Source organism: Anolis carolinensis, chromosome 2 (assembly GCF_035594765.1).
Source record: "Anolis carolinensis isolate JA03-04 chromosome 2, rAnoCar3.1.pri, whole genome shotgun sequence".
NCBI classification, from domain to species: domain Eukaryota; kingdom Metazoa; phylum Chordata; class Lepidosauria; order Squamata; family Dactyloidae; genus Anolis; species Anolis carolinensis.
In genome coordinates, this window is record NC_085842.1 from 279,805,050 (window position 1) to 279,819,098 (window position 14,049).

Here is a 14,049-nt window from a genome sequence, read left to right on the forward strand (position 1 = left end):
AAATGTTCAAAATAAGTTTATAGTCTTGCAGAAATGACTTTTGTAAAAAAAAAAAAGAAGTCTGCATATCAGTTCAAAATAAATACCATATATACTCGAGTATAAGCCGACCCGAATATAAGCCGAAGCACCTAATTTTACCACCAAAAAAACCTAGGAAAACATTGACTCCAGTATAAGCTGAGGGTGGTAAATTTCAGAAATAAAAATAGATACCAATAAAATTACATGAATTGAGGCATCAGTAGCTTAAATGTTTTTGAATATTTACATAAAGCTCAAATTTAAGATAAGACTGTCCAACTCTGATCAAATCATGATTCTCATCTTCTTCAATGTAAATGTGCTTATGTATCCTCTTAATAATAATAGAGTAAAATAATACATGTAATAATAAATATGGTAAAATAATAAATATAATAATAATAATAATAATAATAATAATAATAATAATAATATAGAGTAAAATAAATGTAATAGTAGCAACAATAATAGAGAAAAATAATAAATGTAATAATACCAATAATAATAGAGAAAAATAATAAATGTACCATATATTCTTGAGTATAAGCTGACCCAAATATAAGCCAATCAGGGCCCTCACCCGAGTATAAGCCGAAGGGGGCTTTTTCAGTCTTAAAAAAGGGCTGAAAAACTAGGCTTATACTTGAGTATATACAGTAAATGTCTACATCACAAAGATCCAATGTAGCAGTGGGAGTAATATAAAAGTGTTGCCTTACAAGCCAGCAATTGTTTTATTTGTCTACTCTAACTGGGACTAGGAATCTGATTTAGGCCAACGCTTCCCATCTCCATGGAACAACAACAAATTTTCACAAATTGTATGGTCATGGTTTAAAATATTTAATTAAACAGGAACACATCATAGGTTTTTTTTTTCTTATCTTCACAATAACCTTGGCTACTGTCATGCTGAAAGCTAGCACAAGAACAGTGATGAATGTAAAGTTGTATTTTGTGCTGCTATTATCTCTCAAAATTCCTTACCTTCTGCAAAATTCAGGATTTCCCCATCACCAATGAAATCTACATCTGGAGTAGCTGTGCCACCAGCTATGCTCCATTCCACTATCACCTGTCCTAAACTTCCTTCTGTTCTATGTATCATTAATTGCACAGTGTTTTGAGGCCATTCTTGAACTTCTACATAAAGACCATCTTCAGTTGTATTAGGACTAATGCTGGTTATCACAAACACACCAAAAGCATCTCCATTCATTAATATGGTAACTGTAGAAGTGTTTGGTTGTCCTATGACTGGCTGATTTTCAAGATTAGTAGAAATGTTCACCAGCACTGCTTTTAACAGAGATATGCCAAACTTTTCATCCAGTTCTGGATAGTCATCAGGAAGTATAGTTACTGTAAGGTTTGCAAACTCCTCTCCTTCTGCCATTATCATCCATTGCTTTGTAACAGTCTCATAGTCACTATTAGCACTTGCTTTTGTACTCAAAAGATTGGATACAGTAGTAAGATTTTTCTTGTAGGTCCAGAAAGCTGAGTTGTTGGTTACATGATCATCCCAAGATGCAACCCAAAAGCATGATGGAATTCCAGAGGCACTGGAAGTTGAGAAGGCTGAACATGCTTGTTCTTTCAGGCACAACATTGCACAATTGTACAGTGAATCATATGCTAAAGAAACATTCACTCTAATCATCTCAGATTGGTCTGGAATTCCTTGGACTCGTGTTTCATAGTAAGAAAAGAGATCCAGGCCTTGCTCTGCAGCGAGAGTTGCAATGTCAATTTCAAAAGTGCTGTAGAAAATCTGTAGCTGCCCAAATCTTCCACCACTATAAATGCAATAAATAAAAGGTTCACGTTAATCAAAACTCTATTATGGGACCAGTATTGACATTTGAGAAAGACAACTGTGTACACACTGTGACCAATAGAACTTTTAAAATAATTCCATGTAATTTACAACTTGATTTTTTTTCTTCGATTTAGAAAATCCAGGGGGAAAATGCATAACAGATATAGGAAGAAGGAGGATTGAAACAAAGCAGAAAGGATTGAGATCAGGAAAAGAAGTAAGTTCACAAACTCCTCAATGCATAACCAATTTTCTATGTTGACCTTCATCAAGTTGTAATCTGATACCCTTGGCCTTCCTTATTCACAGATTCAACCATCAGCAGCTTTATTTTGCCATTTTATGTAAAGGACACTATCCTACCATGCCATTGTCTACAATGGGACTAGTCACTAGACCATCCATGAATTTTGGTATCCATAGGGGGAGCCCTGAAAGCAAACATTAAATACCAAAAGCCCACTTGTATTGAGATAAGCAAATGTTTTTCTATGTTTGCTCACACTTTTAAAATCAATTTTTAATCTTAATGTTCCCATTTCTTAATTCCCTTTATCTAGATGTCTTCATCCAGTTTCCAAGCCACCTTTCCTCTTTCCTATTGGATGGTATAGCAAATCTGCAATCCGGTACTCACATTCCTAATATTTGATAACGTAAATTCAATACATTACTTGGGAGGTAACACACATAGAACTATAAAACGGTCACACACTTTTCTGACAGTCTATATTAAATGTTATCTGGGTTCCCCATTAATTTTTGACTTGCTTTCATGCTACCCTGTACAGCTACTCATAGAATGGTTCAGATTTTATTTTTTCATTGACCACAATTCTCTAGGTGCTCAGCTGTTATAAAGCTGTTTAACTAGTTTGCTGTTATACTTTCTTGCAAGCAACATGTCAATACAATAGTGGAAGAAATGGAATAAGCTTCAGGCAATTATTTTTTAAAACAATCACAATATAAAACAAACCTTCTCTTTATAGTTATATTTGTAAGTGAACTTCTCCCCATTGGTTCTTGAACTTGATGAATGGCTTGGTGAAAGGAAACTATGCCATATGGCTTATCATTGGCAGAGATTATAACATTTGCCACTCCATCTGGTCCAATATTACCTCCATTTGAGGCCTGAATTAATTTCACTTGGATCACCTAGAAAAATATATTAAATTGTCTGTGATACACTTTGGTTGTGAAAAGGATTGACAAATTTGAATAAAACTGTGAACAACCATTTGCAAATCTATTACAAAGGTATAGTTAGTTTAGACTCTTGCTCATTATAGATGTGAATAAAATAGAAGCTAGTGATTCAGTTCAACTTTTCATGAAGTATACATGTCCAGTATCATCTTATAATTCAGTGAATTGAAGTTAGGGAATTACATATTGATTTTTATTTATACTCTTACTATTAGAGGGAAAAATCAGTTATCATTATCTTCAATTTGCCAATATTGTTTTGTTGCAGCAAGACTAATAATAGCTAAAACATGGAAGGGGGAAGAAAAGCTAGGTATTAAAGACTGGAGAGATAAACTGGGGGAATATATCCAAATGGCCAAGCTGACAAATAGTAACAGAGGAGGAAATAATGAAGATTTTGTAAACAAATGGAGGCTGGCAGTTGGGTATCTGGAAAAGAAGACAAAGGTAGATTTGATGACTGCCATAAAGGGGATTTAGCGAAAGAAGATACATGGGTAGTTGATGGTTAGTTACGTGATACTTACTGAGGGGTATCGGAGGTCTAGGGGGTTGGGTTCACGGGTGAGGGGTTTGGGAGACAAGGATAAGTTAAGGTATAACAACGGTACAGCCACTCTGTGAATATCCATTAGTTTAACAAGAGCTGACTGTACACCACAGTGCAAATCTTTATAGCTTTCTGTATTTTTTCTTTTATATATGTGTGTATTTTATTTTACTTCTTGTTTTTCACTTTCATGAATGTCTGTTATAATTTCTAAAATAATTAAAAAAAATAAAGTTATCATTATTTATTTATTTACTTACTTATTTATTACAATATTTATATCCAACCCTTCTCACCCAACAGGGGACTCAGGGCGGCTTACAATAAAACGGCTTATCTTCAAACGTTATATGGGAATTCATTGCATATGGCAAGAGTGAGAAGCTTTGGCTCTCTAAATGTTCTAGACTACAAAAGCCACAATTCCTTACTACTGGCTTGTTAGCTGAAACATTCAGAAGTTCAGTCCCCATCATCTACAAGAAGTCTCTGCCAGATCCCGGATCCCTCTAAATCCTTTGGTTTACAGAGGGGCACATCTGGATTTAACCCAATAAACCCTACAATTTCCATTTTTCGCCTATGCAAAATAAGTCCAACTTATGATTCATTATAAACCAACACATGAAACAAGGCTTGCTAAAAAAAATTCAAACAGATGTATAGATGTTGATACTGTTAGTTTTCACATTTTTCAGACTGCTAAACTCACCTCTTTTATTTCTGGGACATCATCAGCCACTATTTCCAAGGTCAAATTCCTTGTGGCCTCCCCAGGTAAAAACTGAATGTCACCCAAGGAGGCCCTCAAGTCACTGTCAGCAGGTTGCCCATTAATGGTGGCAATCCATTTAATGGTCACATTGCCCAGTGTTCCAGCATTGCGAATAATTGGAAGGTTAACCTTTACTGTATCGATCTCAGGTTCTTCAACAGTGATTTCTATGATCTGGAAGACTAGGAAAATGGAGAACTTGATACAAAACAAGCTACTAATACATAGGTTTACCACTAAAGTATATTATTTGTTTATGTATTTCCATTCCATTTTCCCAGAGGAGTTTAATGAGCTAATTCCAGTCACCTCAATTTATGTTCGCAACAAAACTAAAATGTAGATTAGGTTGATTAGTTGAGAGACAGAGGGTGCACCAATACTTTGGTATTAATGCAGTTTAACATCATTTTAACTGTTATGGATCAATACTATGGAATCCTGGGATTTGTAGTTTGGTGTGGCACCAGTACTCTGGCAGAAAAGGCTGAAGACCTTGTAAAATTACAACTCTGAAGATTTCATGGCATTGACCTATGTCAGTTACAGTGGTGTCAAACTCCATTAATTCTGCAATGTAGATGCATCCAATGACAAACATGGTGCTCTTTGCTTGTTCACCTTCTAGCCTGATTATTAGATCTTAAGAAACATTAAAATCCCAAAATGTTGGAATGGTGGCCCAAATTTTATTTACACTGGTATTTTAAAGACTATTTTTTCTTTTGGATAACCTGGATACCTTTCCTATGTATGTGTATGTGTGTTTGTGTTCAATGACCAGAGACTGGATATTGGTTAAGCAGTCTGAACGTTAGCTAGAAATGGACAAACACTCATTATTCACAGTATAAAATATGTCATGCTTGAAAGCTGGCCTCAAATCAGTAAATAACTACCATAACAAGAAGATGTAAAAAATTTATTTTAAAAGTCCATCTCACCAAAAGAGCCAAATGGGTCATCAGAGGCCTCTATGGTAATAACAGCCTGAGTTAGACTTCCAAGTAAAGCTCCCCCTGTTGTCTGATTGAGCAATTGTACAACAAAGGATTCTTCAATCTCAGGGCTGATATCATTTATTATATAAATTGGCACAGCTTTGCTGGTCTCTCCTTCTAATAAGACAACATCTGATGAAGCTACACTGTAGTCTTCACCTGTGTTTATAAACATAAGAAAGATGGTTAAGCAACGTTGAAAACAAATGCCAATATTGGAAACAAATGACCAAAAGGAAACAAATGCCTTTACCCATAATTCAAAACCATGCTAATGTCATTTCTTTACAATGCTGAGAAAAAACATCCCAGAAAAGTTTAAGAGTATGATATGGATAAATTGGTAAAAACGTCTGAGGTCCTTCAAACAACAAGCAAAGTTATGCGTTGGACATGAAACTTCGTACTAAGAGATCTTTTAAATTGCCTTTTAAACTAATCAAGCAATGAAAAAAATTTGAAATAAAATTGTAGGTTGAACACTGGAGAGGCTTCTATATCTTTAATGATTATGCAGCAGATGTTAATTGTCATGCAGGTGGTATCAGGCATCTGATGAACTTCCCTTTTCTATGCAACAAATGCATTGAAACTTTCTCTGGAAAGGATCAAATGTAGCCTACATAAGCTGTCAACAGACATGTATTTTGGGTGCACAAAAAGTGCTGCCAGACTACTCTAGTCTGCTCTGAATTCATTTTTCAAACTAGTTAAACCAGGGGGGATTCTCCAGAGCCAGTTTTCGGTTCTTCTGGAAAATCACAGTGATATAAAAATAGGAGTTTCTCTGTCACTATGCTTGTCATTTGTTAGAAGTAATCTATATTATATAGGTTTTGCTACTACATGACATCCAGACCCTCCCCTCTCCATTGTCTTACCAGCTGTTGCTGTTATTGGCACAGCTTTAAATTTTACTGAAACATCTGCAAAAATTCCTCCTATTCTTGTGACATTGACGAGTGGTCCAATGTAATTTTCAGCCACTCGCACGGCTGGCACCGAGAGCTGTAGTGTTCCAAAAGCGTCATCATTGGCATTGATAATCACATGAGCAATTCTATCACCCTTAGGCCCAAGTCGAGGAGAATCTGGAACTAAATATTTTTAAAAGATTAACCGACACATTTTATGAGATCTGTAGTTTTTATGTATTTTAACATATGTTATCTACAGAAGATTTTGGCAGCATTCTGCCTAAGAACAACACTTTTAACGAAACTACCAATGACATCCATTCAAACATAATTTCATGCAAGTTTCTATACGCGGTCATATAAACAATGTATGTCAAACCCTTAGAGGAGAACCAGAATTTAGAAAAGTTATTCCTAGCTGTATAAGTTCCAAGGACCCTTCAGGGAATTTGACTCAAAAAGTAACTTTTGCAGGCCTTTGAGGGACTATATTGGATTTTCTATTTTCTTCTAAAATAGAAAATCTTAGAAGCTACTTCTAAAAGAGTAGCTTCTGCTCCTAGCTACTCTCCTCTCGTGATTAATTGATCCTCTGAAATTAATCAGAAGAAGATTTTTATGTGGAGAAGAGAGAGAGAAGAGAGAGAGGAAAACAACTCAAGTAAGCAAGTAATGTATCCTATGGGATTATTTAGGGCAAGAAAATAAAATTTGGGGTAGGATGATTAATATGTCATCATTCTTCTCAATGTGATTTCAGTGAGAATAACAAATTTGGAAATACAGAGACAGTCTTACTTGGCCGATACTGGGATCCTTCTATCAGAGTAACAGCAAGCAACTCCACAAATATAGATTCAGGTTTCTCTGGTTCATTATCATCCAGAATGGGAAGCTCTATGGTAGCCTCACTTTCACTGCTTGCAAAGATTACAAATCCAGAAATGGGAAGATAATCTTGTCCACAGGTTGCCCTGGAAACTTTTGGCAGCAGAAAGGGTGAATCATCCTCATCAGCCATGGTTTGATATGCAACCATGACTATTCCCATGAGACCTTTTAATCGCATGACTGTAAGGGTGACATTCTTGTTTCCTTCCTCAATTTTGATTGGTTTGTTTTTCTCAGAAAAAATCAAAAGCCCATAGGGGTCATCATTCGCAAGAATGATTAATGTAGCATTGGTATGAACTCCAAGACGTCCACAGGAAACATTGCTAATCCAAAGTGAAAACATCTTATCAAGTTCTGGGATTTCATCAGGCATGATCTGCATTGTTAAATTTGCTTTCCTTTGTTCTATATTGAAAGTTATGTTGCCAGACGTAGCCACCAGATCCTCATTATCATCAGGTGCAAGTAGCCAATACAAAGTCACCTGGGACAATGCACCATAATTTCTTACAACCTGAAGAAGGAAATAGTAATTTATTATTTTTGCATTGTGAATAATAAAGTTTCTAATCAAATTAGTCTGATCTTCAGCAGTGGAGGCTGGTAGCTTTCACATCATTCTTTCTTTCCTGCACAATATCATGATTCTCTGCTACATGAGTACAAATATTTTGCATTGAAGCTCCAATTATTTGGATAAGGTGAAATGTCAGGAGAGAATACTTCTGGAACATGGCCACACAGCCCGAAAGACATACATCAACCCTGTGATCCCGGCCATGAAAGCCTTCGACAACATATTTAGATAATTGTTAGATTTCTAGCAGACAAGGGCAAATGTAATTATCAGACACATTTAAGTATGAAGAGGGAATAAGAAACTAGATGTATTTTTTTCTCCCATCTTTTCTAACTTTTCTTATTTTCTCCCTCAGACACTTCCTGGACCAAGTATACCTGCCTAACAGAAAATGATGACAGGAGTATCAATTCTCTCTCAAAAAAAATAATCCTATCTTTACCAAATTATGCCAAAATTCATCATGCTTGTGACAAATATGTTATTTAGAAATATTTTCAGATTTAGTGTCATATCTGTAAACTCAGACTTACTGACCTCAAACATGACTGTTCCAACTCCATCCAAAAGTTCAGTTCCATTAACAACAAGTGATTCAGGGCTGAATTCAAAAACACCATGAGCATCATCGGAGGCTTCAATAGTCACTATGATGTGAGAGGCTATACCCAAACTAGCTGTTGATATGAAGGAAAAATTGATATGCAGTATCTGCAGCTACACATCTGACAACAGCTAAAGTAGATGGGAATTGGACTTTTTGAGTCAAAACACAGAATTTTGCACAGGAAATGAAAATCTAAGACAAAATAGGATGGCATTTATAGTGAGGAGAGATGTAGAAGAACCAATCAATGGATATGGTGCAAAACCTGACTGAACCATTTCAATAAGATTTCAGGCAAAATCATCAATATAACCATAATCCAAGTTTATACTCCAACTACAGAGGAAGAAGATGAAATTGAATGTTTCTATGCTTGAGTCCAGGTATAACAGGACTTTTTGTTAATTATAAGTGATTGGAACACAAAAGTAGGAAACAGAGCAGAATCAATAATTGTAGGAAAATTAGGTCTAGGATCAAGAAATGAATCAGAAGAGTGACTGACTGAATTTTGCAAGGTTGGAAGTTTGTTTGTCTAGAGATAACTCTATACATAGATGTTGCCTGATGGTCAAGAAAAAAAAATCATTTGTACATTTATTTTTCATATATTATTCTCATATATGGAAATGAAAAATATATAAAATTCTATTCCTAGTGCATAGATCATGGATGTTTCCACATTTTTAATCTTTTTTATTTTGTAAGTTTATGGCACAAACATAACACTTTGACACAAAAATAATGGTTTTATGCAAAGCCATTACATAATTTGACACAAAATACAAAATAGAATTCATTGCAAAAGCCCTTTGCAAGATTTTTGTAAAAAAAAAACAAGTGTAGAAAACCTTGCGCTTGACATTTTTGGTGGAGTATCTCAAAATACACATTTCTCATCAAGGACAAGAAAATTTAAGGATATTCTTCTCATCTCTGTTTTTTATTGTGTCAGAAGTGAATTGAGAACATATTGCAAGTCTGGTGTGAGAGAATTGGCCGTCTACAAAGACCTTGCCCAGGGAACGCCATGTTACCATCATCCTGTGAGAGGCTTCTCTCATGTTCTCTGATCTCTATTGAGTAATAGTCACTATGTTTCTTCCATGGAATTTTAGATATACAGTTTAGACCACTTTCCATTAACTTTTAAAAATATTTTTGTAATGTCAAAAAGCTTATTAATTAAGAGAAAACTAAACACCTTCCAAATTCTTTTTCCGTAGAACTGGCAGAGGGCACCCTTTCAGAAGCACCTTTAGTACTTTCATTATAATTTAAATGAGGGAAATTGTTTCATTTGATTTTCAGTTTTAGAACCATTGAAGAAAATATATCCTAGAGAGGAATTTAGTCCTGAAAATGGATTTCATGGGAACATCTTTCCAAAAGATTGTTGGCAAAGACGGAACAAGTTCAGTTATTTTACCCCTGTTCCACATCTGCCTCTTGACATAACTGGAGAAGCATGAAAATTTAAAGCAGGAAGTCATCATGATCAAAGTATTGTTGAATGTGTGTGATCAGTTTTAGTAGAATGTTTTAAAAATAAATCCATCTGCAGTTCTCAGATTGGAAGGGAAGAAAACAAAGCAGAAGTACAAAAAAACCCAGGTAAGTTCAACTGTAGCTGAACATCAAAGCAGATTTTCAACTACAGTTGAATGACTGTTTTTAATTTTAAAAGTATTTTCCACTTTGAAATGTGACAGTTATTGAAATACAGTCTAAGAAAAATAATCTATGAAAACCAAAACTGATACAAAGTTGGAAGTAAGTCACATTAAACACAGTGGGAAAATTCTAACTAATATATATACAGAGTTATTACAAGACTATTGCCTGGTTTTAAAATGAAATAAAAATGTTATTTCTTCAAAATTGCTTTTGAGATGAATTATCAAGGTGGCTATCCTATACGCCTTTATGTGGATGTAACCTCTATTGAAAGCAATGAGTAAATATATATAGGATTTCAGTATCAGTGCATATAGGTACTGCAATATACATAGCAAACTGCTAAACAACAGAACGCCTAATGGTAGGGTGTGCCAGCTGTGACAAAGTATTTGGAATAATTCAGTAGTCAGGTAAGAGGAAAATTACAGAACAAACAGCTTACCCTGTTGATGGACAGCTGGCAGGAAGAAGTCCAAATTCCCATCACCACTACCACTGCCATCATTAAAGAGTTCAGCAACTTCAAGAAGACACACAAAGATACACAATACACAAAACACATATATAATGAAGATGACAGAAAGCACTTTAAAATTCGGTTCAGGGGAAAGCAAGCAACATTTGGAAAAACAGCTTTGAAAGATTACAGAATATTAATAGTCAAGGGACAGGTCCTACTGAGTTAGGGTATCTGGCTATTAAAGTGTGTAATGTCATTAAGCATCACTGACAACTTGGTGTTTTACAAATAGAACAGCAAAGAACTTTAACAAGACAAAACACATAAATAAGAAAGATTGTTGGAAATGCTACAATACACATGGGCAGAGAAGAGGGTTTGATTAATAAGTATGCATTCAAAAGATTTCTTCATCTTTTTAAGATTGCTTATTTTAAAAATACAGTAAAGTCTCACTTATCCGACATAAACGGGCCAGCAGAAAGTTGGATAAGCGAAAATATTGGATAATAGGGAGGGATCAAGGAAAAGCCTATTAAACATCAAATACATTATGATTTTACAAATTAATTATCAAAACATATTTTTACAACAAATCGATAGAAAACGTAGTACACAATAACGTTATGTAGTAATTACTGTATTTACAAATTTAGTACGCCTGGCAGGTGCTTGGTACATGGGAGGGTTGCTGCATGTTGCTGTTTGGGAGGGAGAAAGCAGGGCCTGGTACTCCCCCTTTCTTCTGGGGTTCCCCTTCCTGCCTCCTCCAGGCCCTGGCTCCCTACCCCGTTCTCTCTCCCCCTCTCTTGCTCGCACACTCACTGGGCCGTGTCCTGGCAGCAAAGGGGACAATGGCAGCACTGGCAGAACCAGGAGCCTGGCATCCATCGGGAGGGGTGTGAAGCAGCCTGATGCATGCACCTGGTGGACCTGCTGCACTTGATTTTTGTGCCATGGTGCCTTGCTGCCAGGAGTGGCGAGTGCCGTAGTGCTCCCGGGCGGGCGGTGCTGATTTGTGTGTGCTTTTGGGAGGGGTTTATGGGCATTGGATAATATGGAGTGTCAGATGAGCAAAGGTTGGATAAGCGAGACTCTACTGTGTGTGTGTGTGTGTGTGTATACACACACACACATAAATAAAAGGTTGAGTAGTTGCTATAAGGATGAATGGTAGGTGTATACAAAATGGCACTGGCAGAAAGGAATTTTAAATTATTTGCATATAAAAGTAAAATAACATGAAATTGCAAAGTTCTTGATGTTTCTAGCACTTATGTAGTATCAGTACAGAGATATGATGAACCTAAAAAAAAAATCTTACTTTTGTGATGACACTAAAATAACATGACAACCAGAGTGACTCTGCCTTTGTACTGCAATTTAATACTCTAACTTTAAAAAGTACTGAATCAAGATGGATCATTAAGGATACAATCAACTTTATCATAGGACTCTGAGGACGATGGAGAGAAAATCTCCCTCTGAGACCTTAGGTGAAATTCTCATTCAGAGAAAGAGATGTCAGATTCTTCATCTCTCTTGGCTGCCAGGAAGGTTTCATCTCTGGTTCTATATTACCCTCCCAACCAAAATTTGGGAAATCTCTAGGAAAATGAGATATGTCAGCAACACTGCTTTGAACAGCAACTTTCTGAGGATTGTAACTACCAGGGTCTCCCAACCAGCATCACCGTGTTCCCTGGGAGATACTGGTTCCTTTAGCCCTTCCAGAAATAACTCTTCCCAGCTTTATTCAAAGAGCTAGAAGCAACCAATGAGGAAAAGAACTGAATTGTCTTTCCAGAGCTCAATATTGAGAGAGATTTAGACTTTCTCCAAGGTTGTTCTTACTGAATTCCCTCTTATTATTTGTAGAGATGGGCAGAGGGAAAAGCAAATCTGTTTTAACTTCTGTCTTTTTGGGAACAGCCTGGCATGAGTAGTTGAATTATTGATTTGCCACAGCAGAAACTGGGAAATGTAGCAAAAGGGTTGCTTTTTTAAATGATCTGACAAGATTCATCTTTACTTACTTTATCAGGATCATGGCTGAATTTTGCAACCATGAAGAAATGTGATGGAGATCTTCAAAAGAAAATCAGAATGCTAAAACTCACTTTCAGAGGAGGGGTTGGGAAACATATTTTCAGTTTTTGACAATCACATTTCCCAAAATAAAATGTCTAGCCAGACTATACACTTGTAGAGAAAAGGAGACTTGTTAATCTTTACCTGCTCCTTCTGTATTAAACAACTCCACTTTAAAAGCTTTTTCCAGTTCAGGGATGGAATTATCTGTAATGTTAACGATAATGTACTTGTATCTTTCTCCTGGCAGAAATTCCAAGGTGCTTTTAATACCCTGCAGCAAAAAAGGTATTTATGTTTTGTCCAAAACTTATTAGGATACCAGTATAAGTTTACTAAGGCAAGAGGTACAATCAGAAATAAACCATGATTATATACAAAGAAATGATATATACGCTTGCCCTGATATGTCAAAGGAGGCATGATGATGGCTAACTGTCGGGGGTTCTTTGGATGCAATTTTCCTGCTTCTTGGCAGGGGGTTGAACTGGATGGCCCATGAGGTCTCTTCCAACTCTGATTCTATTATTCGATTCTATGATTCCATCATGACACATTTGAGAGAAGAATGTCAGGAAGATTATGGGAAATCCATGTTATTAGTAGTGGCACCAACATTCTGTGGCTCTAAATAAAATGGCCATCTTATCCTGCAATGGTGGGACAAGTTTCAATGCCCTTCCCCTCAGATTACAGATTATCAATTAGTGGTGAGTTATAATAATTTTCCCATCTTTGCTCCCCCTTTCTTCTCCGTGATCACGCAGACACATCTGATGATGTCAGCATGGGGTGCATTCAATGGTCTGGAGCTCTCATTGAGTTCTGCAGCATTCTGGCAGCAAAAATGGTGGATACACAGTCCTGGTCCAACTCCCTTTTCCTGCACTGATGAGTGCAGGGAAACTGGGATGGCAGTGCCCTGGGTGGACAGTGGACCAATCTACATCTGACATAGTGTCCACACCATTCCAAAGCTGTGTGGTTGCTCCAGAATTTGAGTCACTACTTTTCTTAATGTGTGGATAAACTGGGTTAATAAAGTTTGGATTATCACTGCCTGAACCATGCCAGTCAGCTTTACTTCTTGAAGAAGGACACCACTTTCTTCACATCACTAAGCAAACCCCATGTGAAGAAAAAATAATCTAAATCCTCACTGGCAGAACAGTCTATCAAACTGCACCACAGTTGTTATTATATATACTACAGAACAAGTGACAGTGAGGGCCCTTCCAGACAGGGCCCAAAATGCAGGCCCTGTCGGACTTTTACCTGAGGTATACAAACGATGCCTCAGGTAAAAGAGGACTAATTCATGACAAAGCAGGAAAACTCTGCTTTGTCCTGAATTAATCAAATACATTAAATCCATGATTTCCTGAAAGGCCCGAGTCTAATGAGGTATGGGCCCTGTGGGGACTGATTCCTGG

General features: G+C 36.5%; 1 protein-coding gene across 5 annotated transcripts in view; it reads right to left on the bottom strand.

Annotated features, from left to right (window-relative positions):
* adgrv1 (adhesion G protein-coupled receptor V1) overlaps positions 1–14,049 on the bottom strand; it is a 328,646-nt gene that overhangs the window by 243,998 nt on the left and 70,599 nt on the right. For all 5 annotated transcript variants that reach the window (XR_010003540.1, XR_010003541.1, XM_008103035.3 and 2 more), the window contains exons 25-33: positions 12,761–12,890; positions 10,508–10,585; positions 8,316–8,455; positions 7,103–7,712; positions 6,269–6,484; positions 5,331–5,546; positions 4,324–4,568; positions 2,826–3,007; positions 1,012–1,823 (exon numbers count right to left, since the gene is read on the bottom strand). Coding sequence is in view for 3 of the 5 variants with exons in the window: in XM_008103035.3 (XP_008101242.2) it covers positions 1,012–1,823; positions 2,826–3,007; positions 4,324–4,568; positions 5,331–5,546; positions 6,269–6,484; positions 7,103–7,712; positions 8,316–8,455; positions 10,508–10,585; positions 12,761–12,890 (2,629 nt within the window). In the remaining 2 variants the exon portion in view is untranslated. The remainder of the gene's footprint in view (positions 1–1,011; positions 1,824–2,825; positions 3,008–4,323; positions 4,569–5,330; positions 5,547–6,268; positions 6,485–7,102; positions 7,713–8,315; positions 8,456–10,507; positions 10,586–12,760; positions 12,891–14,049) is intronic.